Source organism: Lagopus muta, chromosome 17 (genome assembly GCF_023343835.1).
Source record: "Lagopus muta isolate bLagMut1 chromosome 17, bLagMut1 primary, whole genome shotgun sequence".
NCBI classification, from domain to species: domain Eukaryota; kingdom Metazoa; phylum Chordata; class Aves; order Galliformes; family Phasianidae; genus Lagopus; species Lagopus muta.
In genome coordinates this window covers 1,925,991-1,950,431 of record NC_064449.1, presented here as the reverse complement: position 1 = coordinate 1,950,431, position 24,441 = coordinate 1,925,991, and the positions used below count along the sequence as shown (strand labels likewise).

The 24,441-nt window shown below is 50.2% G+C and overlaps 1 protein-coding gene across 2 annotated transcripts in view; it reads right to left on the bottom strand.

Moving 5' to 3' along the window:
- Nucleotides 1-24,441, bottom strand: part of OSBP2 (oxysterol binding protein 2) — a 63,307-nt gene that overhangs the window by 38,315 nt on the left and 551 nt on the right. For both annotated transcript variants that reach the window (XM_048964153.1, XM_048964154.1), the window contains exon 2: nucleotides 4,526-4,734. In XM_048964153.1, the coding sequence (XP_048820110.1) occupies nucleotides 4,526-4,734 (209 nt within the window). The remainder of the gene's footprint in view (nucleotides 1-4,525; nucleotides 4,735-24,441) is intronic.

Below are 24,441 nucleotides of genomic sequence, written 5' to 3'. Positions count from 1 at the left end.
GGGAGACACACAGAGACAGCAGAGCCATCCCACAGCCTAAAGAACACACATAGGAAACCCTGGGGGCCAAGCACCACTGTGAGGTCCTTACAGAAATCCTGCTTGCCCACTGGAAAGAGAAACACTCCCAAGCTCAAACCAATGAGGGATGATGAAGAGTGGGAAAGCCGAGAGCAGAGCCCCCCAAAAAGAGGGACAGCAATCCCAAAGCAGCACCACACAGAGGAACAGGATAGAGAAACCCCACGAGGAGGGTGGGAAAAGGGAGAGGTTTGGTGCAGAGAGCCGACGGGAGGCGGCAGTCAAACAGTGAGCTGGGAGCACGAGGCCAACAAGGAGTGCGATTGTCCCGATGGCTGCAGTCAGAGCAGCAGTGAGGGTTGTTGGCTGCTGGGAGGAGATGGAGGGCCCCCACAAAAGGGCAATTCACAGCCAGCCGGGGGGGCTGCAGATGTGTTGCAGCTTCGCATTCTCAAGACAAGAAGCTTGCTGCAAACAAACTCCTTGCTTGGGCAGAAAAACAACAAAACAGCTAAAACATATCCAGTAACAAAACTGACGTTATCAATTCTGCAACTAGAGGAACTGCTCAGCACCTCCAAGGCAGTAGCACATCGAGGCAGCAGAACAGCCCACTGGAAACCCAGGGGTGGGACAGCAGTTCTGCACTGCTCTGAGCCCCCCAGCCTCCCCCCACCTGCAGACGAGCCCCTGTAAGGCTGCTTCCATCATGCCTCATTTGCTAAGAAAACAGCTGGTTAAGCCAGCAGAATCACAGAACTGCTGAGCTTGGAAGGGAACTTAAAGGAGTGTGGGCAGCAGAGTGCCCCCAAAAGCTTCAGGCTGCTGAGAGCCTGGGCGCAAGTGGGCAGAAATCCAAGGGGTGATGCAATATGGGAAACAGAGCACTGGAATTATCCAGGGGCTTACATTAATGCAGACAGAGGGTGATTACAGAAAGCTGTGATTTTCAGGGCCGATGAGCAGGCTTTCATGCAGCACTGCGTTGGCTGTTCCCATGGGGAGGCTGAACCAGGTGTCCCTTAGGTGTCAGGTTTACACATAGAATGGTGGGGACTCTTGAGGATGGAGCAGAGGGCACAATACCCCTCCGGTCCCGCTGCCACTTCTCAGTTGATGCTGCACAGGATGCAGTTGTGTCTGAGTTACAAACACGCTCTGCTGGCTCATCCTCACCAACACATTCTAGAGATACCATTAGAAATACAAGTTTCAAGTCGGATGAACAGAGGGGCTGCATGTGAGGCACTCACCCAAGCCAGCCCCTTCTGCCCTAACATTACATTATGCATCCATGTTAATGGCATTAAGAGGGATGCTGCCACAGTGAAGAAATGCATGGCAGCAGCTCAGCTCTCTGCTGGCTTTCTGTCCCAAGCACCCCATGCTACCTGCAGCAGAGAGACAAGGGCAGCAAGCTCCTGTGTCACATCTGTGAGCACTGCTCATGTCCCAGCTCATGCCTCGTTACCAAAATAGTCTCAGCCCTGCACTGGATACAGAGGAAATCAAATCCCCCTCAATTACGCAGCAGAGGAAGCAGCAACATCTCCTATCCAACACTGACTTTGGATATAGGGTTCTCTATTCCTTAAAAATAGAAGCAACAAACGGTTCTGTGAAAATGGCATCTCAACGCACAGCTCCAGCTAGCTACAGTCCCATTAAAACTGCTTCTGCATGCGTTTAGTTCAAGAAAACCACTGGGGGAACAGACAGCTTTCATCTGCTCCAGAGCCATCTCCAGCAGCTGCTGTCTGCCCAGCCCTCTGTGCCCACAGCAGCCCCACTGAGCAGCTCAAACTGCAGCCCTGGCCCAGCAGCAGCACGCAGCCACGAGCCCTGGAGCTCCCCAAGCACAGCGCAAAACCCACAGCTCCTACTCCTTCAGGAAAGAGGGAGTGCAGAATCCCAGCTCACACTCAGGTCAGGTTTTATTTCCAGAAGCAACTCAAGTGTGGCTCATCTTCAAAGCATTTCACAAAAAGAGGTCAAGTTCTTTTTTTTTTTAATTAATTAACATCACAGTACTACGTTGCTCCTTTTTGAATGCAAGGAAAGGACTTGGAAGGATCTCGGCATGCCAGCAGTGAGACCACCAGCCCTGCTCTGACCCTTCAAGGAGTTCTCTGAAACCACTATAAGGCCCCACGCTGAGCATTTGCCTTCCAGGGCCAGGCTGCATGGGGACCTGGGCTGTCAGGATGATGAAGTCCTTCCCCAACCCACCCCCACTGACCACACACCTCACATCTTTGTGTTCCTCGAACGCCTTCAAGGACAGCCTCCCATGGGCAGCCTGTGCCAATACCACTGTGCCAGTCTTCCGGAGATTTTCCTTAATATCTAACCTGAACCTCCTCAGCACCACTTGAGGCCATTACCTCACATCTACACAAGCCAGATGGAGCAGGTCTTTGTCCCTTACAGCAGCTCTGCTGCTGGCTGGGCTGACAGAAGAGCCCAGCATGAACTGGGTCAGCATCACGGTGAGACAGTGAGCACCGCCACCTGAAGTCTGCACTGCCTCTGTGCTGCTCGTCCCTTGGGACCATGGCCTGAGTCAGCTGAAGCCAGCAAGTCAGTACATCCAGAGCCTCAAGACAGCAAGGCTCTGCGTTTGTCACTTTTGTGGAAAGCTGAACCAAAATAACTGCATGCAGCTCCACAGGCAACAACACCGACATCCTCCGAAAGGCTCAGACTGTAGCTCTGCATTGCACAACCAGCACCCACAGCCCAACAACCAGAGATGAGATGAACACCAAGGCACGTGCCAACCTCCCCCGGGTGCAAGATCCTGATTCAGACCCATCTCAGCCCCACAAGCAACCCGCACACCCAGTGAGCTCGCTGCAGCCATGGCTGGACCACAGATTTGCCCACATCTCCTCCACCAGCCACACTCCCATCAATATTTACATACAGTCCAGAGGTGCACAATCACAGGACAGAGGGTTCAACATACTTTATGTAATTAAGTCTGTAGATACTGGTGCCACAGAACACGGAGTACATAAATAATTATGGGAAACGAGAAAATGGCTCAGGCACTAATCAACTTCTATATGACCTTGTGGGACAGCTAATTATGCAGAAGTCAGAGCTCACGAGCCCAGGGCTGGGGGCATTCTCCTGCAAGCTGAGTTGTTTATGCTCTGCATTCTGCTGCTCTCCATAAAACACACTGCCTGCACTGTGCTCTGCAGCCAGCATCCAAAACAGCCATCCCATCAATCCAGGGATGGAAACAGGAATGCACTGCCTTCCAGAATTGCAGACAAACCAATTTTCTCTTGACTGTGCGTTTTCATAAGCAAGCAGCATTAGGAGTGCCTTCCCCATGCATGCAGCCTTGGCTCAGAAGAGCTGCACGTCTCATCAAGCACACCCCGTGCTGTGGTTTTGGTGCAGTGCTTCCACCAGGGAGCAGAGGTTTTTCTTGGTGCACTGACCCTTCCTTGGCAACCCTTCTGAAAGCCTCACGGCCATCTTACTTACACACAGAGCACTTACAGATGTCCCAAAACAGACCTTACCACGCTACCTCACTGTCTCACCTTCACACTCCTCCTTCCTCAGAAGTTCGACGAAGCCACGTTTTCATTACATGCAGAATGGAACAACAGCAGGTGCTTACTACATCTCTCCTGCATGAGGTCTGACTTCCAGCACTCAAGATGAGAGCAGAGAGGTTTTATTTTAGGGCGGCAGGGGTGGCTGATTGCCTTTTTAATACACTCATGGTTTTTGCCTTCTGTGATTTTAAGGCACGTTTGTTTGTGGAAGAAAACCAAACGTGAATCCCAGAAGAGCTATGAACGTTCAAATATTCCTGAAATATTACTTGTTAAGTGCTTATCAGATCCATTACACAACAGAGCACTAAAAACAACACTACGGGGAGGAGCACGCATGGTGGTTTGACAGCTTTACATAACACAGTTGTCCCAAATACACACTAATAAATACCAAAGCACAGCTTAGTGTGTGCAGAGGGGAGAAAGGCAGTGTGCACAGACAATTACATCTGCGTATCATTCATCTACAGCAATGCCCTAAACTAGGGGAGAACAGGAGAGGCACTGCTCTAGGATTTCACTGTGGACCAGTGCCCCCAGGGCTCTGCTCCCTGCAGGGCTTGGTGCCTCCTGCAATGTCCCCCAATCACACTGACCAGCCAGGGCCCCAGGAGAAAGGCACGTGCATCCTTCCTTCCAGAAGAAGCACCATAAATTCATTTGTGCTGGCTCTCTACAATGTACAGCCACTACCAGGGCTTTAAAGATTGGTGTAAGGCTGCATAACCAGATCAAAAGATGTGCGCTGCATGCAACACTGCTTAAAACCCCTTATGCCTCAATGGGAAACGGTCAACAACTTTTAATTGCAGAATAGTATCCGCCAGGGTTTCTGCATGATACAGAAAGCACAAAAGAGCTGGTTTACAGGGATGTTTTCCCAAGGATCCAGCTGCGTGCCTGCACGTTGAGCTATGCCCTACCTGACTGGTTGTTCCTCATGCGGATGGCTTTTGCCTTGGCCAGCTCCAGCGCCGTGACCCAGCGCTGCCTCTCCACTTCTGAGCTGGCCTTCAGGTGGTAAGTCCTGCCCCCGTTGGACAGCACAATGTTGCACGAGTCCTCGGTGTCGATGTGAGCTGTGGACAGGTTGATGGTGCCACGGCACGTGTGGGCCATCTCCGCCTGCGTCCTGCAAGGGAACAGAGCACAGGGAAGGGTAAGGGACGAAAGGTAATGGCCTCGAGGTGTGTCAGGGAGGTTCAGGTTAGATATTAGGAAAAATTTCTTCTCCAAAAGCATCGGCACAGGATACCCAGAGAGGTTGTGGGGTCACTGGCCCTGGAGGTGCTCAAGTAACATGGATATGTGGCACTGAAGCGGTCAGTGGGTGTGATGGGGGTGAGCTGGGGTTGCACTTGATTTTAAGATCAAGGTCTTCTCCAACCTTAATGATTTTATGATTCAATGATACTAAACCCCTCTGCATCCACCTGGGGTGGCCAACACGCTCCTGTGTGCCCCCAGCCATGTACCACTGGCATTTCTCACTGGCATTGCAGCTCTTCTCCCTCCCCATACCACTCCACCTCTCTCCATCTTATCCTTTCAGTCATTCTCCTATGTGCAAGTTAGATAAGATCTTGCATGCAAAGATATTCATTTGTAAAGCAAATGAGCACAGCACAATTCTTCCACAGCTTTCAGAACACCTTTACAGCTGGAAGGACTGCTGCATATTTCAGCAGGCTTACTCAGCTAAGCACAAACAGCAGGAGGCTTTCCTGGGGCTGAACTCACCAACAGTCAACACTCAACACTCATTTCCCCCAGCCCAGCAAAGCAAGGAGAAGCAGGTATGCTGCTACCATCACACACAAGAGGCAAAACTCCTGGTTAGGACAAACCTTTCTCCAGATCCTTACTCAGGGATCAGGCTTCTCATTCACCCCCCACAGCCCATGCCTGCCTACAGCAGCACCTCCAGGCTGGATGGGATGGAGCTGAGATGTGGGCCAACAGGAACCTGAATGAGGTTCAACAAGGGCAAGTGTAAGGTGCTGCACCTGGGTCAGGGCAACCCCAGGTATGCACACAGACTGGAAGAAGAACTCCTCGACAGCATCCCTGCTGACTGAACATGCAAAGACTGGATGTGTCAAAGGCTCTCAGGCTCAAAGATAAATGCTTAAGTAGACCCAAAACCACTTCCACACGCACTGCAGCATTTGCAGCTGCCTAAAATAGCCCTGCAAGCACTCAGCCCAGGAGTCCCATCATCTTTGCACCACCCTGCAGTGCCAGCAATGCCAATCCCAGCATAGGGCAGGGCGAGCTGCTGCCAGCTCCTGCCCAGGGCTGCCTGCTCTCAGCTGGGGCTGCAAACACCACAATCCCATCCCCCAGCCCCTGGGGCTGAGCCAGGCCCTGTCCTCAGGAACAAATCAGAGTGTTTTCTGATTGATAGATGGGTACAGAACAGCAGGACAGAAGGGTCGTGTAGTTCCAGATGGCTCTCATCTGAATCATTCCCAGAGTCCTCTTCCCCCGACCGAAACCTGTTGGAATTGAGATGTCTCACAATAATTAGATGGATCCCTCTCACATTTCAGCAGGATACATTACTAGGTGGTTGCTCACTGAATTGCAAGAGGAATAACAGGAATTGGTAGGAATTTCTTTCCACAGGAATGGCTCCTTTATTTCCCCCCAGGCCAGTGGCACCGTCCTTCCTCAGGAAGGCCCCAGTTCTGGCAGCTCCAACTCCTGAGGACAGTGGCATGGCAGAAATGCTCAGGGGCTGCACTCACCAGGAGGCAATAAAGAGCATCACACAGCTGTTGCTGAAGGAAAACCACTGTGGGAGATGGCAAAGCACAATGCAAGGCAAGGGCAGTGCTCCTCAAGCACTCGAATGCTTGAGAAGAAGCCAGGCACAACCTCCCTAGAAGGGATGGATCATCCTCACCTGATTTCAGGCACCCAGCTGGGCAGATGGCTTTGCTGCTCCCTACAGGGCAATGCCACATCTCTTCTATCACTGACCCTTCACGTGCAGAATGCTGTCTCCATCCACCTCCACGCTCTGTCAAAGTTTCCATTTATTCCTCTCTACCACACTCACAAGCTCCCTCCATCCACATCAGCAGCCATGGTTCTCCTGCCCAGCCCCTCTCATCCCCGGGTCACCACTGGCTCCTCCACAGATGAGGTGAAGTGACTGCTGGCCACGACTGCTGAACAAGTTCAGTCACATCTCTGAAGCTGGGTGCAGAACAAACCATCAACTGCTGGGCAGCAGAAATGCTCCCAGAGGCACACAGCCCCAGCTCATACCAACAGCATGATGGGCACAAGGCATCCCTACCAGGGCCAGGAGCATCTCCCCTGTTCCCAGATGGTTCAAAGTAGTTTTCCAGCTGCTTCCTTCTCTGCAACCTTCAGCATGGCTGTAATAACAACGCATCACCAACGCAGGGTGCAAGGAGCTGCATCCCAACCTGGTACACAGACAACAACAGTAAGAGCCACTCTGCATTACCAGCCACAGCATCCCCAGGGTTTTCCTCACCTACTCAGCTCTGGCACTGCTTTGCAGGCTCCACGTGCAGACAGAAGCCTTGCAGGAAGGAAAGCCCCCTGGCACCTCCTAAGTGTGAAGTTCAAACTCAGCGATGCAGCGTGGCAATGTTTGTTTGCAAGAGGGGTGATTTGGCTCAAAACAAAGCCAAGCACTGATATTCATCGCCAGAATCATTCACCTCGTGATGCAGCATGTACTGGCATTCTCCCAGGAGGGATTACTTTTCACTTCTAGAAAACAGCTAAAATGATTTTCTCTTACACAGGAAACAAAAGGTCTCCAAGGTGACTTCACTAAATTAAGTCCCATAACTCAGCGCTGCTCTCCCACCCAAGAAAAGCAATTGGGTACAGGATTCTGTTCTTCAAGCTATCTCACCTCTCAGCACCGATCTGCATGGGAAATCAATTGCCATCACTCAGCACCCACACACGAGCCAGGCACCTGACCCAGCTCCCAGCCAACAAGCCATTTCCTCTGTCCGCATGCAGAAAATACGAGGTGCCCTTCAGAAGCACTTGTGTTCAGCTGGATCTGCTTATTCACTGCCAGCAGCTCAACTATTGCATAACGTGATCCGGGGCAGATTTTGTGATTCTTCACTTTCTGCAATAATCCGAGAGCTGCACATATGGGAAAACACGTGGGCAGGCTGCAAGGGGCCGAACTGGGGTTCAACGAGAGGAGAGCTGGACGCTGCCGGGATCTTCTGCTGCTCAGAACAAAGCTCTTACTGAATTCAGGGATGTAAAGTCATAGCTGTGCACAGCGTGCAAGGCATATGGCAGACAACCAGAGAAGCTGTTAAGGTTACTTTAATACCACAGATCTAAACACACAGAGCTTAACGAGACAACTCTGGGCTTTTGGCTATGCAGAGAGATCTCCCACGTAAAACACCTGCAGTCTCATTCTCAGCATCTCTTACCTCACAACCCGGCAGATGAGGTATAACAGAAAAGAGCAAATCGTGATGTAAAGGCCTCCTTGCTAGTCCTGGAGGAACACCTGAGCCACATCCAGTGCTCCAGAGTTACGCAAAAGAAAGATGCTCTCACTCTGCAATGACTGAATTTCACTGCTGTATGATAAGAGCTCAGATTTAGCAACAGAGTAAAGGCCAAAGGAAAAAAAAAGAAAGGATTAAGTTTTTCACCTAAGCTCTGCAGCTTCAGTTTGGTGACATCACAGCTTTACACATGACAGCCAAAGGTTTTGCTTTAATGCTGGCAAGATGCTGCTGTGCCCCGTGACTCCAACTGTGCAGCTCTGCAGGATGTTAATGGGAGGCAGCAAGCAGTGCGAGCACCAGGTCACGCTCTGCCCCCAGGTACTCCTTGGTTACAGCAAGCAAGGATGATGGATGCTTGGGGCTAAGCTGCTCTGTGCTGGGGCCATCACTGCTGCCCTCTGAAAATTCAGCCTCTTGAAACCATGCAAGTCACCCTAGTTTAGGAAGGAGTGAGTGCCCACACTGCACGTGCATCCCAAGAAGCTGCAGACAGAGAATATCAGGGAGCATCCTAACCGGAAGGGGATCCTGCAGCAGTATGAGACATCGCTCTGCTGATTCCCTCCCCTGAGCACCACCTCATCCCCTTACAGCTCGGCTTCTCCTTTCCCTTAGCAGCACACACACCATCCAAGCGACCACAGGGTCAGGGTGAGCTTCTGAACTGCTGTGGCTGCAAATGTATTTCGGTGCGGCTGAGCTCAGTAGGTACAGCACATGTAGGGACCTCATTATGTTACATTTGGCTTCACACTGGCGAGTTAGTTCTTTAAACTGGGTTATCCACAGCAAAACACTGCACAAACACCGAGCTGAGACTTCTTCCCTATGCTGGAAGGGTCACTACTGCCTGCTCCCACGTTCCTGGCACCACTCTATCACTAAGCATCACCACAGATCCAAACACAAGTCAAGGCGCACCCATGGCAATGACCTCTGCAATATGCTCACCCTGTCCTCCAAGAGATATCTCCTCTGTGAGATCAAAACCATTTACCTGCTGTGAGCCTGAGCAACCAACACACCCAGCCCCACATCCCAAATGCTGCATTCCCTTTCCATCACTCTCAAAGCATTCAGGTGACCCTGAGGCAGAGAACAGGCTGTCACAGATCAGCATCACCCATCTATTAACTGGATCCTACCTCTTGGCTCCTCAGTATTTTACCCACTCAGCCTCTGTTTGTTCAGCATGCAGATGTGCTGGGCTCAACTATTTCTCCCATGGGGACAGAATGCTGCAGAAGAAATGCAGTTAGCACAGCACAGCTGTTGCAGGACAGCCCTGCAGCCACATGGCCTCCTTCCCTCAGCCTGCAGGAGACCTTTTGGCAGATGGCTGAGGTCACACTGAGATTAGCAGCTCCAGGATATTGCCCACACCCATCAGCTTTTGAAAACAGAAAATGAAAACAATGCAACTCTTCCATAGAGAGCCATGAGACTTGGCACATCCTTGGAAAGAACTTCCCAAGCAGGAGGAGTTGAAGAGCACATCACTGAGCATGGTTCTGTTAGCAGCCACGGATTGGATCAGGGCTTACCAAGCTGAGCCTTGGCCAAGCCTTCTGCTGGCACTTTTGGAGCATTTCCCCAGAGAGAAGGAAGTAAATCCGGGTGTGAAAGTCCCAAAGAAGTGCATATCTCTGTATCTGGGAGAAGCAGCGGCCAAGTTCATTGCTGGAGTCAGGGGTGCACAGCCAAGCAGGGTGCAGGACTGCTGCTGGTGGCTCCTTGCGACTCCACAGCAGGACAAGAATCAAACCAAAGTGCTTTCAAAAAGCATTCAGACATTCCTTCATAAATCTGAGCAAAGATAACTGTCACCCCTTTCACAGTCCTGCCTGGGGATGGAGGGAGGGGAACAAACCCATGGGGAGAGCAAAGGTTCAGACTGAAGCTTGCTTCAGAAGATGCCTCGGTGTTTAATTGCCTGACTAGAAAGCCACATGCAGAACATTCTGCTTCCATTATTAACCTGGAGAATATTTTTAGCCCAAGGATTTATTTTTTTTTTTTGAAGCAAGAGAAATGAAAGAATAGCAGAAATCCCACACGTATGTCCCAGGGATGCTGCACGGCAGCAGGAAGCCCAGAACGCACCAGCATGATCTCCCATTCACGTGGCTGACGTTAGAGATACCAGCACAGACACCAAACCCCCCAGCATTCTCACTCTCTCTCAGTTCAAGGAAGGATTTTTTTTTACAGCAACTCAATTCCAGAGCAAAGGGTCCAAGAGAAAGCCTGCCCTTGGCCAGGAGCAGCTTCCCCCGCTCACAGGGCAGGCGATGCACACAACCAGCACAGCACAAGCTTGCTCAGCACATCTCATACGAACCACAAGCTCCACATGACAAACAGCTGAGATATTTTTTTTGCTTCCTCTTTTTCTTTTCACCAAACCTACCACATTTGCAAACAAGACCCAAACAAGCATATGGCAAGGGTTGGACTGAGATTCCTGCAAAAAGGCTCTGTTTGCTTTCATTTACGGGCTGATTAATCCACAAGTGGCCACAGTGGTGATGGGGACAGAATAGTGACAATCAGGTTGCAGGGAAAAACAATCAACAGATCCAGGCTGTTGTCCCAGAGCACTGTTGTGTCACAGCAGCAGGCTGCAGCCACCAACCAGCAGTGTTGAAGGGGTTGGATCTGCACAGCCTGACACCTCTCCTCCAAACAGAGGGGTGCAAGGACAGCTGCAGGATTTGGATGCTCCAGTTTACTTGCAGCACCCACGGCTGTGCAGAGAAATCCTTTGCAAGGAAACAACCAAAAGAACACCTCTCTGCTCCGTGTCATTTACAAACAGGAGCTGTCTCTCCTCACAGCGCCTTCTCCCCAAGAGGAGAAAAGGCACAGGGGAGGCACGGGGAGGTGATTTGTCACAGTGACATCCTCAGCCACAGCCTCAGCACAGCACGAGGCACCGCATCCATCACAGATGCTGCACAGAGGCTGGAGGCAGAACCTCAGCAGTGCATTCTGCCTATGTCAGCACTGCCCAGCCCACGGCTTCTTCAACACCAGCCACAAACCTTGGAATGGATGCAGGTCTAATGGATGGGGAAGGCGAGGGAACTTCAGAGACACGTCAGCTTGGCAGCTCTCAAGACCCAGACTGCCCCATTCCCTGCAGCACTCAGGTCCAGGCTGGAGTTGGGGCAACCAGCCTCACAGCACAGGCTGAGGGGCTGTACATCCCTTCCAAACCAAGCATACAGTGATGCTGTGATAAATAAACGCAAACAAGTCCCAGCTCTTTCCAGCACAAAGCTCCTTCCCCCATGAGAAGGATGTCCTGCTTCCCCAGGGCCTCCACCTCACACAGAAGGACACTGTGGAAGCAATCTATTCCCACATGCACTCTTCAGGACTACCATCTGTAACACACATCACTCTCTGGTAGGCACAGTGCAGACATTCTGCCAAGGGAACCTCAGCAGTGGCCAACAGGGATAAAGAAAAACCTCAGTGAGCCAACACTCGGAAAACAAAAGGAGCAGCCAAGTGGCATTTGGGTTACCATGAGCTCCAGCTCCTCTCTGCAAGCCATGCTATCTCCATTTAACCACTGGTGACACCAGCAGTGGCCACGGCTGATAAGGGTATCGCCGTCACCATGGGCTCACAGGGTGCCATCCCCTTGCTCTGTATGGGAAAGGTGCTCTGTGCTGCTATGACTGAATCTGAGAAGCTCACAGGGCCTTTAAATGTTATGGGTCTGGGGCAATGTGCATAGCAAGGTTTTAATTCAGAGTGTTTTAGATCCTCCTCCATCCAAGAAAGGGCTCCAACAACACTCCAGCCACAAATAGGTGCACAGTATGGCTGCTCTCCTCCCCACCAGGTCCTTCCCAGTTAGCAGGATCTTACCTGTACCTCCCAAACTCTGTGTTAGAAATGAGTTGTGTTGGGTGCAGGGCTCCTAAATGAACAGGTATTTGTTATCATCTTTAGGCTTCTCAAAGAGGTGTATGAGTTGCAACTTATTCTCCAGTTGCACGTGTAGGATGTTGTAATTTGCAGGCGCTTAACGTTTTAAAGAAGCTCCTCACAACTACGTGAGCTTTATTTCCAAATAAAAGTTCAGAAACAGGATGATGGTGAGCACGGGGATCTGGCTGCAGATGTGCAAAACACACAAGGTATCATCTGATGTTTAGGGTGTTTACAGTAGCAGCTATTTCATCCCTTTATGCTGTGCTTAGGGATTGATTTGCTCAGCAGAAAGACGTTTTAGATTGGGCTGGTGCTTCTGCCACCAGGAGCAGCTGATGGGCTGCGTGGGGACGAGACAGGCAACACCTGCAGGCATTTCAGTGAGTCTGGGGACCTTGTTACAAGGTGGAAAGCAAACCACAAAGCTCTGCAATGGAAGCAAGCAGCCTCCTTGGGTAAAAGGACGCTGACAACGACCAAAGTGACTTCTTTGTTGTCTACATAAGCTGGGACAGGGAAGGAAAGAGTTAGAAAACCTATGTTTTGTAACAGTCCATTCACCCCAGCAATCAGAAAGGATGGTGAGAGGGTGCTCTGTTGTTGTTTGTTTGTTTTTTCTTCTTTCCTTTTTTCCCCTATTCTTCCATGTCCAAACATGTCAGAGCATGTGCTGTGACACAGTGCTCTGCTGCAAATGGTAAGCTCTGCAGTTAATAACCCACTGCTGTAAGTGAAATATCCCAGGGCAGTGCGTTTCCTTTGTTTCTCATGCCTTTATTTCTCATTACAAACCTTTCCCCCGTGCATCAGATTATTCATTGTTCATGTTTTGGTATCCTCCACATCCACATGGTTTAATTCCTGATTAAATCCAAGGTGAGGTCTTGTAGAAGTTTGCCTAGAAGTGAGCAGACTTGGTTCAAACTGTGATGTTCCCTGGTGGAAATTGGAGCTTGGAGGAGCAATTCCCTTGAACTCGGGATGCAATCACAAGGAATGATTGGGGCACAGAGGTCTGAGTGCTGTGGACAATATGGCTGATTTGATGGAAGATGGGGATGAAGCTGAGTGTGGTAAGGAGCTGGTGAAATTGAAGGGATCCTAAAGTGTCTGCCTTACTAACAGGAGACTCGTGGCATCACATTAGTTCAAGGAACTAATATGGATTTTGTGTTGAGGGATGTGGCTTAATGAGAATTACTGGTGATGAGTGGATGGTTGGACTGGATGATCTTGAAGGTCTTCTCCAACCTTGGTGTTTCTGTGAGTTGCAGTAACTACAATGCTTAAACAGAAGTGGCAAACCACAGCCCCCAGGCACAGCCCAGCAGGGCAGGTGATGCAGCCCACAAAGGCTCAGCTTTCAGAGGGCAATGATACAAACCCCCCCCTCCCCACTTCTCAAAAAAAAACACCAGATCAGTCTTTTTGCTTAGAAAAAAATGGTCAACTGAGATGAAGATCACACACACAAAGTAAAAAAAGAAACAAATCAAGATCTGTGGGTAGCACTGCCACTAAGTCCACCGTCTCAGTTAAAAGGCCTGGTCCAGACCCCATCACGTGGGCAGCAGTTAGCTTACAAACGGCGAGACGCGTGAATTACATGTCTGGTGGCTCTGTTTTAAGCAAGAACGAACAAATTACCATACACAAGGTTAATTTGACAAATGCTCTTATTGCACAAGAACGCTGACACAAATGCAACCCAGCAGACGTGAGCCTCAGGCAGTAATTGCGCTTGTTACTGCCGCAGCCTTTAAGTTCGCACTGGCCTCTTGGCCCTTGGAAATGGTGTTAAATGATCAGGATAAAACCACAGTCACCTCCTGTTTGCATTTTCTCACCACCACGTCTGAGAACATGAGTGCACAGCACAGCCAATAGAGGACAGACATTGTATTCTTACCCCACTGACGTGCATTCATAACGCTATTCAGACTGCTAAGGATGCCCCTGGGTTTTCAGATTACAGAGGTCTGGTTTGAGCACAAGTCTCATCCACTCTTGCTCAGACCTAACATGGGCAGACGAGCTTCTTCCCAAGAATGTTTCTCCTGCTGTGGGCTGCTGCCCTTATGCAAGATGCAGTTGATGTTAATGCTTTCAGTACCAATTTCCCTTCGGAGATGCTGTGAATGAATTACAGCCCGCAACTTCCAACACTGAAGATCATTTTAAAGTCAGCACTTTTCTTTTTGCCAGCTTCGAAACAGCACTAAAACCACAGCAAGGAATTTCTGTCTGGATGAGCTATTTCTTCTAGATACACACCTGATGAGGAGAGGTGAACTGGATGCAGAACCCACATCATTTGGGTAAGAGGCAAAGCTAGATCACTGCATTTGGAATCAAACCACACAGCTCCTGGGCTCAGCTCACAGCCAGCTCTTCGGGCAGCTGGCACAAAGCTGCTGCCTGAGCAGAAGAGTGCATGAGCTCAGGAACTGAGATATATACATAAGTTACTTCCATGATCTCCACTATAATGCCTGCAGGATGGTCAGATTTACAGGCTCACCACTGCATCCTTTGGGACACGTTCCTGGGAAGCACAGGGGTTAGCAATTCAGTGAATAGCATTTCTTTTCCCGTATAACTGATGAAACAAAAAGAAAATGCAAGAACTTAAACCATGGGTGCAATGCGAGTGCCTGGGGCAGTACAACGCAACGTGGGATCTTTCCCATTCCTTATGACACAGCCTAAAAAATAAAAAGTTGGCAGCTGGCTTTTCAGAGATGCCAAGAGCTTTTTTAAAATAGAAATCAGGAGTTAACTGCTTACTGGCCCATGATTCAGCCTGGCAGATCCAAGGGATCTGGCAGATCTTGCAGATGCCCAGGTGACCTTGCACAGCTGATCTCAAGGGCTTTCCCTGCAATACCAAACACCCCAACATGCCTTCCATCATCAACATCTTGAGATTTCTTCCTGAAGTTCCACCTGCCATCAGCTTCCATCAGCAGCCTCTGCTCAGGGTCAGGCAGGGATGAAACATGGAAAAGGCCCAATGGTTAGAGCAAGGCATTAACTGATCAGTGACAGAGCACCAAAATAAGGAGCACTGAGTGCGACCCACACTCCCCCTCTGTCTCCATGCAGGAATACACAGCCACACAGAGCACATGCAGGTCACACACGCCTTCAGAAATTCATCTTGGGCATCTGAGTCATGCCATCCTCTGCACTGGGACCAGTGCTGATGGGCAGCGTGTTTGCTGCAGAAATCCCATGGATATTGATCATGGTTAGCAGGAACAGAAAAGTTAAGTGTGCAGCCAAGGGGGGGGGGGGGAGGCAAAGCCAACCTCCTTCACAAGGAGCTGCTCTCACTTAGAAAAGGGTGAGTTAGAGCTCTAAGTGAATGTCCCAATTGCTCAAACCAGACGTTCAGTGTTACCTCAGCATACTGTTTTGCAAGAAACCCCTTGGAGCAGTAAGATGCTTAGGGAGCTTTATGTGCAGTTCTTACAGCTGCTTCAGCACTGCCTGGGATCTACTGCCTGCTCTCAGCTGGGTGCTCACCTGGAGGAGAACACCACTGTCCTAGGAGGGGCACAAGAACAGTGAGGATGTGGCACTGAGGGTCAGTGGGCATGGGGGTGGATTTGAGCACCTTAAAGGTCTTTTCCAACCTTAACAATTCCATGATTTGAAGTCTGACCTGCTCCTAGGGGCTGAGCTCTGAGTGGATATTTGTTCTTTCTAATTAGGACAGTTCCAACTGGCCAAAGCAACGCACTACCACACAAAGGGGCAGTGACCCACTCACTTTGTCAGTGCAGAAAAAGAGTGAAAACAGGAAAAGCAGAAAGCTATTTACTGTGTGCACTGACTGACACCAGCACATCCATGGAAACTCCTCCAGTATGTTATGAGATTACAGTCACACCTCTGAAAACAGATGTTGGCAAGCAGAGCTCAGCACTGGAAGGAAATCACGCACTCCAATTCCAGCAAAAGCAGCCTACCTAGCACTGCAGGTCTTTGGTGCTTGGAAAAGCACATCACAACACTCCTGGTTCCTGCAGGAGGTTGAAGCATTCCCCCAGTTGCACGTGTTGGTGTGGAGGAGTTGGTCCTCCAGGCCCCAGAGGACAGCAGGTGGAAGAACAGCTGGAGGCACAGTGACAAGGAGGAGGTTTTGTGCTGCTGGGAGAGATGGATCTCAAGGGCAAAAGGAAGGCTGTAACGTGCAGCAGAAGGAGGGCTGCTGTAGGAAGCCTTTCCCAGAACAGCACACTAAGAATTACACACCAGTCAAAAAGCAGCAAAATGCTCTTTTTTCCTCCCCAAGAAAGGGAGCTAGATTACCTGAAGATCAAGTGGAGAAAACCAAGCTGTCAGACCCGCAACGCTCGCACGCAGGAGCAGATTCTTTTTATAGAGATCTGGCACAGCAGAAACATTCCTCTTGAGGTTTTATTAGAGATACAAAAGGTGCACTTAGCACCGAGCAGCACGACGTGCCCTCGCTCATTTCAATCACACGAGCACACTGAAACCAGACAGCAGTTTGAAGCATCTCTGCCAGGTTTTCACTCCTCTGGCTATAAACTCTCCCTTAATACATCACACATTACCACCGCCCTGTTCTCTCTGCTCTCTTACAAAGCCAACAAACATCCATCATGTTTTCTCCCATTAGCAACTAAAGGAAAAAACAACTGGGACAAAAGATGGCTTTGGAAGACTGAATGGCTCTCAGCACCTCAGCAGCAGGGTGCTGTGCTTCCCATCCTGCTCCTTGTGCTAAAGTCTTGCTCAGCAGCTGCCATCCACCACATCCAGCTGCAGCAGCATAAAGCTTGACCAATAAGCCCTCTCTCAGTGTTTTTCTTGGGCATGGAGTGCACTTATAGGCTGTTCCTGCTGGTGGGGCATAGGCTCACTGTAACACCTACACAGGGCACCACAGCACTCAGTGAGGTGCATGTGAAATCAGTGCAGATTAACCAGCAGTTCCATAAACAAACCCCAGTCGTAAACTAGAAACACACCTGATGGTAACAACAGACTTTACTTGTACAACACAGGGGGCATTGCATCTGACTGCAGCTCCTGTGGCAGCAGCAAGGAGAGCCCAGCTGTGTGCTCCCAGCTTCGTTGCAGAGGTGCCACCACCATCCTGCAGCGCTTGGAGGCCCGTGGAACTGAACTCCTCCTGTTCCCACCAGCAGACAGCCCACACATTGATATGCCTGCTTACAGCTGCTGTGCATTGGGAAATGAAAAGCAAAGCCTTGTTCCCACGTCACATTTTGAGCGAGTGACATCACAGCAGTGCTTCACCAGGGATGGCAGGTCACGCATGAACCTGCGACGCTCCCAAACTGGAGAAGCCCAAGATATTCAACACTGCACTGTAAAGGCATCTTAGGGCTGCAGATGTCCCAAGCAGCTACACGGACACGAGCACACAGGTGAGAACATGGCAGGGTTCCTATCCTTCAGCTCCTGAAGTAAACCCTGCTCCTAAGGTACGTGAGCTTGGCCAGGTCCACAATTCCCATCCATTCTGTATTTAAACACTCTCTAATGAAACCCACAATACACCAGCAAAGCAGTTTAGTCACATCCTAGATGATGTGCATGCATTTGTATTGGCTTGTCAACCCCCAAATATCAGACAGGAGCCCTTCCTCTAGTCTGACCTTAACTTTAGAGAATCAAACTACCAAACTGAAGGGGGGAAAAAAAAGCAGAACTGCAAACAGTGCAGGAACCACTACTGCTAAGCTTGGGCTGGAGCAGTTTGATGAGCACTGCTGGTTTCTACAAAACTGAACTCTCAGCACTATTAAAGGATCCACTTCATAACAGGCACAGAGCACACAGTGCAGTTATATTGCTTGAACCACACTTTAAGCACCAGTGTCCTTGCTGACTCCCCACCAAAGCAGCTTTTCAGACTTCCAGTGGACCCTGCTTATTTCCCAACTCAGTGCACAGCAGCAAGGCCCAGCCATTACAAGGTACACCCCTATGGGCACTCCTACCCCACATCCCTGTGGCGTGATTTGAGCCTCACCCACAGAGAGAGCAGAGCAGGAACCACACAAGGACAGAACCATACATTAACAGAGATTAGGTGGCACCTTGGGATGCCAAGTGCAACCTGCTGTATGCAGGAGCAACCAGACTGGGCTGCTCTGCACCCTATGGAGCCAGAGTTTGGGCACCACCAGGAATGCACTGCAGGACCCCAGTGCTTGGCCCCTGCCTCCAGTGAAAACCCACCTCCTGGGTTTCCCACCTGATGGTGCACTTTCTAGCACAGCAGCCTCTCTGCTCTTATTTGTACCATCCATAGACTTGCTGTGATTGCACCACTGATAAAGATACTCCAAAGCAAATACTGGGCTAGTATTGTGTAATCTGGTACCTATAAAAAGAAAAATCACATTACATGACCAAGCACTCAACACATATCCAGCCACACAGCACTCCCAATCGATCCTTAGTGAGACACAGCTGCTGTGAACACCAAACAGCTTCACCAGGAGTCCCACGCATTGTCTCAAGACAAAGAAAGGAACAGTGCAAACCAGCAATAGGAGCCCAGAGCCTGCAGTGCACCTTCAATTTAAATCACACAAGACTAAGACGATTCTGTCACCTTTTGTACTATTTCCATGAAATATGCAGCAACCTACCAGCAGCATAAAAACAAAAGACGACTTCAGGCAAAACGGCTTTTGGTTTGAGAACTGCCTTACCTCCTGCTGCTTTCAGAAATTACATCCCAGGAGAGGCCGAGATGGGAGCCTGCAGCAGTCCTGCAGCAACACAGATACATAAGCAGCAGGGAAAGGAAAAACTGCTTGGATGAAGCCGTATATTAGTTTCACCTGACCACACATAATAAACCTGTAGCACTTTCTGCTCCACAAGATCTGCTGAGTAACACCTAAGTGGTAACACGGGAACAATAAATGGCAAATGCAGAGCTCACAGCATCATTCAGAGTAAGCATGTGTGTGTATATACAGCTACACACTTGGAAACATCAATGCTTGAAGGTATGCATCCTAATAACAAAGGATGGGGCTTCTGAAGCAGGAAAGCTTGACCACAATTGGGTCAGGAGGGCCTCCAAAAAGGATTCAATGAAGGAGTTAACCTTTGGTTTAACTCCTAACGAGCTGCAGGCTCAGGTGGCACCGCTCACCTGCTGCACATTGCAAGGCAGAAAGATGCTCACTGAAGCACATGCCTGCTCTCAGCTCTCTGCTGGGCGCTCACCAAGAGGAGAACATCACTGTCCTAGGAGGTCCCAAACTCTCGTCCATGATACACCTGTTGTGTCTCTGTCCTGCTGGCAGGAGCCCTGCAAGCTGCTCTGAGCCATGACCTGTGTGCTTTCCATGCCTCCAACACGGGCCACCACCCTCCACAATCACAGGAGATCTGAAAAAGGACAGGTTGTGAACAGACACACACAGGGCAGGCATTGGCTACGAGCAGCCCTGCTGGGGCCTGGCACCTGGCTGCCCACTGCCAGCACACAGCACAGTGAGGCTGTGCTGAAGAAAAAGGCCCTCCTCCATTCATTAACAACGCAGCCACACTGCTGAGGCATCCACACCAACCCCAACCCAAAGGAAAGAGGTCTTCTGCATATAGCAGCAATACACAAGCAGTAGGTGTAAAGGACATCATTTTCTGCTCTGTTCCTTATAAAGTGCTGAGCAGAAACCTTTAGCTGCTAATAACAGATTTTAGGCATCACTGCTTCATGTTAAAGAAGGAAAGGCAAGGCACCGACTCCTACAGCACCATATTTATCTTCCCATGCAGAGCAGAAACCACTCCAACCCGCTGTGCATGCCTGCACAGTGCTCTTTATCTAGAAAGACACGGAGAATTAAGACTATTTTTAGGAAATGAAGGCCCTCCTCCACAGTCACAGTGGGGACACACATCTATTCAGTCGTGATTTCAAAGCAGGAATATCCCATCTCGAAGAGCGAGATTTAAAAGGAAAGGCAAAAAAGAAAGGCTCAGGAAGGTTGACAGGAATGCAGCGTGGCCCAAAGGAGCATGAAGGGAAGGGCTGCTGGATGCACACAGCTGCTGCACCGAGCGTGACAGCTCACTGCTGACATGCACACAGAAGCCACGCTGCACACTTACGCTGCAGAATTTCACCACAGCACAGCAAATGCTGAGCAGCGCGACGCAACACTGCGCGACCAGGAGCGAGGAGCCAAGGGGATGCGCTCTGCTTCCTGCTGCCAGCCGAGCTGTGCCAACAGCCCCGCCGTACCATGCCTTCAAACTGGCATTTTTAATTCTCAAGTTGATGTTTGCAGGGCCTGGAGGCTCAGCACACACAGCCGTGTGAGTCAGCAGTGGCTGACCCAGGAGCAGCGCAGCCAGCTGCAGCACGCCCCGTCCGCCTGCAGTCATCAGACAAAGAGAAATGAAGCCATTAATTATTAAACAAGCTTCTCGATCAAAACCAAACAAAGGTCGGAATAAAACGTATCAAGGGCCCTGCCAAGCTGATGGGAGAACGATTAAAATAATTGAACGGCATAATGAAGACTTGATGGGGAATCTAACACCTCCACCAGCCCCATCTTCGAGCACACTCCAATGCGGGGACTTCCAAGACACCAGGGAACAACAACTCATGTTTCAGAGCGACTCCAGCTCTGCCATCAGCTGTGGGTCTGAGGTCCCTGCAAGGAGCAGAGGGCTCCAATGTCACCGTGCACTCAAGTCACCTACAATTACCAAAGTTACCTATAGCTACAGTGTAATGAATATGCAAGCAGGATACGATACGGAAAGGTTCAGCAGCCCAACCTGCTGCAACATGGAAACAGCAGAGGGGCCCTGTGGTGAGTTACAGTGCACTGAATGGAAAGCAATTCAAACCAGGGAGCCCTGAGCAAACTGCCACAGCCTCCATGGAGGACAGCTGAGGACAAACACCACAGTAAAAGCTGGAGCATTTGACACCAGAAGTGGTCAGACAGTAACTATTCTCCCATAGGCACCCATGCAGGTGAGCCCATAAGTACTACCCATACTCACAATAGTCTCCAGGAACTAAAACTGCAGCACGTGTGATGCTGTCTGAAGTCTACCTCAAGTCAGCAGTGCAGGTTACACCTACACCCCTCAAAAACTGAGTGCACTGCTCCTCTGGCCACCTCAAAATGCAAAGCTTACTGCAGTAAAGCACTTACTTTTGCTGCAGCTTCATCCAATAAAGCACATGGGCCATTACACCAGATTTAAGAGATGAGGGACTCCCTGCATGCAGCAATAAACTGGGAACAGAGGAACCTGGTCTGCAAACTGACAGCTTGAGCACTGCTTTGACTTGCATTGCGTCTCTGGTTACAAAGCACCCAAGATGGGATTCCTCAAAAACAGAAAAATGAACAGTGATTAACAGCACAGCACCATATGGATAAAGCAAGCATCCTGTGAAAACAAGATGACTGGGAACAAGCATCACAAAAAAGCTGGTTAAATACAAGTAGCTCAGAGTTACTACGCAGCTACGGGGCTGTCTTGAAAACCTGCATGTTTCCATCACCTGGAGGATGAAAAATGGTCAAGGACACTCAGCTACTTCTGTGCTCGCAGAGATGAGCTGTTATAAAACCACTGTAGGGAGGTACCTCTCCCTTCACTTTATTACGTGACGATTAAGTATAAGGAAGACATTTCAACACAGAGGGCGATCCCACACTGGCAGAGGGGCCTGCACAGGCTGTGCAGTCTCATACCTTGGGGGTAAAGTCAAAGCCCAGCAGACAAAGGCCCTGGCTGTCCTCACAGGGTGGGCCCTGCATCATGCAGGGGGTGAGGACCGGAGGCATCTTCTGGAAGCCCCCAGTTCTGTGATTCTCAGTGAGCTCCCTGCCCCAGCTCTCAGCTGGAGCCAGAAAAGAACCTTCTGGGTTGTACTCAAGATCTTAAAATGCTAAGCGAGAGTTAACTGCCGGATAAACAGAGCTATGCGAAGAAGCCTGTTCTGGGAAGCAGCTTTTCCAGGGAAGCAAGCTGCCACAGCAGGGCAGGGCAGGCAGGACAGCTAATCTGCTCCAGGCACCAGCTCGTTCCTGCAGGAGCACTGCCCAGCACTGAAAGGGGAGCTGAGGCCGCGAGCTGGCCAGGAGCCTTTTGCATCATAACTATGAGCAAATTAGACACAGCATGAAATATCCCCCCCCATTTGGCACTGCTTTAAGGCACCAAACCTGTAGAAGAGACGGCACGAAACTCGAGCTAGCTGAAATAAGAGCAAGCTTATAGAGAAGGCAGCCCACATCCAGAACCTCGGTCACGAGAGCCAATGCTAACCTTTGATGAATTAATACTTACCTAAAGATACTCTCCTTGAAAACCTGTACCTGTTCAAGGTGATTAAGTTCTCCTATATACACACCAATTAGAGATAGCGATAAATCTGCAAGTGGCAACCTGCCAGTACTGTTAGGGAAGAGAGCTTTGCTCATTAATGAGACAAGTAGCTGTGCCGTGCTTGAACGCTGCTTCCCAACACCAACATCACCTCTGTGCTGCGGACTTCCAAGTCAGCCAGAATACCCCACAGCCTAAAAGAGACAGTCAGTGGCTATTAAGATGTAGAAGCAGCCAAGGAGCTACTCAACCTTCCAAATGCCAGTCATTCAGAAGTAATGAGAAAGTCGTGGTGGTTTTCCTGCAGATGAGTCTCCTGGCTGAATAGGACCAGCAATGCTCCGGGTGCTGTCCTGTAATTAAGTCCCAGGAAGAAGGCTGATGTGCATGAAGTTCATGCCATGTGCCCCGTCCCACCCTTTCTCAGCTGTATTTTAACTATTCAAGCACAGCCCTGTGAAACACAGCTGCCTTTATCACAGTCCAACCTCAGTCACCCCGCAGAGCAGAGCCCAAGCAGGAGCAGCAGAGTCTTGTATCCCTGCACACAGCATCTGGAAGGGAGGAGGTCACTCCAAAGACCAGGGACCCTTTCCAGGTCAACAATTTTGCTGTGCAGCTCCCCATCTCCTCACCCCTTGCTAAGCTAAGCAGAGAACAGCAGGAAGTTCAAATAAGAAAAGCTTCAGTCTGCAGCTAAATCAATACACTCAAGGAAGCCACTTAGGCAACAGGGAACAGTGTTTTGATGGAGCTGACAAGCAGAATGAAGTTTTACCACCTTCCTCAAGCCAGCTCTGAAAACCCAACACCTATATCATCAAGACAGTGCATCAGGAGAACGGTCTTCCAAAATTCAAATGGCACAGGTGCCAAAAGCCACAGAGAGGACAGCACAGTGTGGCACCTGCAAGGTCACAATTTAACCTGTGCAGCCTTTGGTGGCACAAACAGAAACAGAAAATTCTAGCATGCATCCACAGAGCAGGGATGAGCACAAAGACCCAGCAGACAACAGGAGATGTGGCTCACAGCAGCACAGGGCTTCCCCAGAACACGGATCCAAACTCAGACTCTTTGCCAGTCAAACAATCAAGCAATTTCCTGACATAAACGAGGGATGAAACACACTGCCTGATACCTGGCGCTTCCTTGCTGCTATCAGGCAGCTAAAAACAGTTCTTAAAAGAAAAACAAATGCCCATTTCCCCAGGATTCTGTGAAGCTTTCTGCCACAAGCAAGCCTAGCTGACACCAGCAGGGTCGGCATGGCTGCCCTCTAACAGAGCTGGTTTTGAAAAGCATCACAGATCTCCCTCCCACTTGTTTAGGAGAAACCTCCCCCTGCGCTCTGTGCTTTGCTCTCACACTCCTGCCCCACAGATGTGTTAACTCAGCTCTTTCTGGGCTCAATGGGGGGAAAGGTTGAGAAGCTCCTGGTGTCAGAGGCAGCCCTCCCAACAACGCTCCACAAAGCATCGGCGGCTGCAGGGCTGCAAGCCCTTCTACATAACACTGCCAACTCACTTTCCTGGGAGCTTTCTGTCGTTTCAGCCTAAAACACGTAAAACTGCCTTAAAATAACCTTAGCTGTACAACTCTCAGGCAATTGCTGGAGAACGCCACTTGTTTGCTCGTGACAGACCTGGCAGCCATACAAAGACAATATTCTGACGTGGTTGCAAGCGGAGCACTGAGCTTCAGCCACTGACCCAAAGGCACAGCTCTGCCCGGCCGTGTCTGAACGCTGAGCGTGCAAACACAGTGCGGGCTGCAGGGTCACTGCAGGGCTGTGGATAGGGAGCAGCTCTGAGCTTGGGGTTAAGCTGCAGGCGGGCAGATGCACCGCGGTACACTTATGGCCCCTGACAGCCCAGGGCTGACCTCAGGACTCGTGTCGAGTTTCTGCCAGGAGCCGGGCTGCTTCCATCAGGAGCTGGGACCCACAACCTGCCTGCAGCACGGGG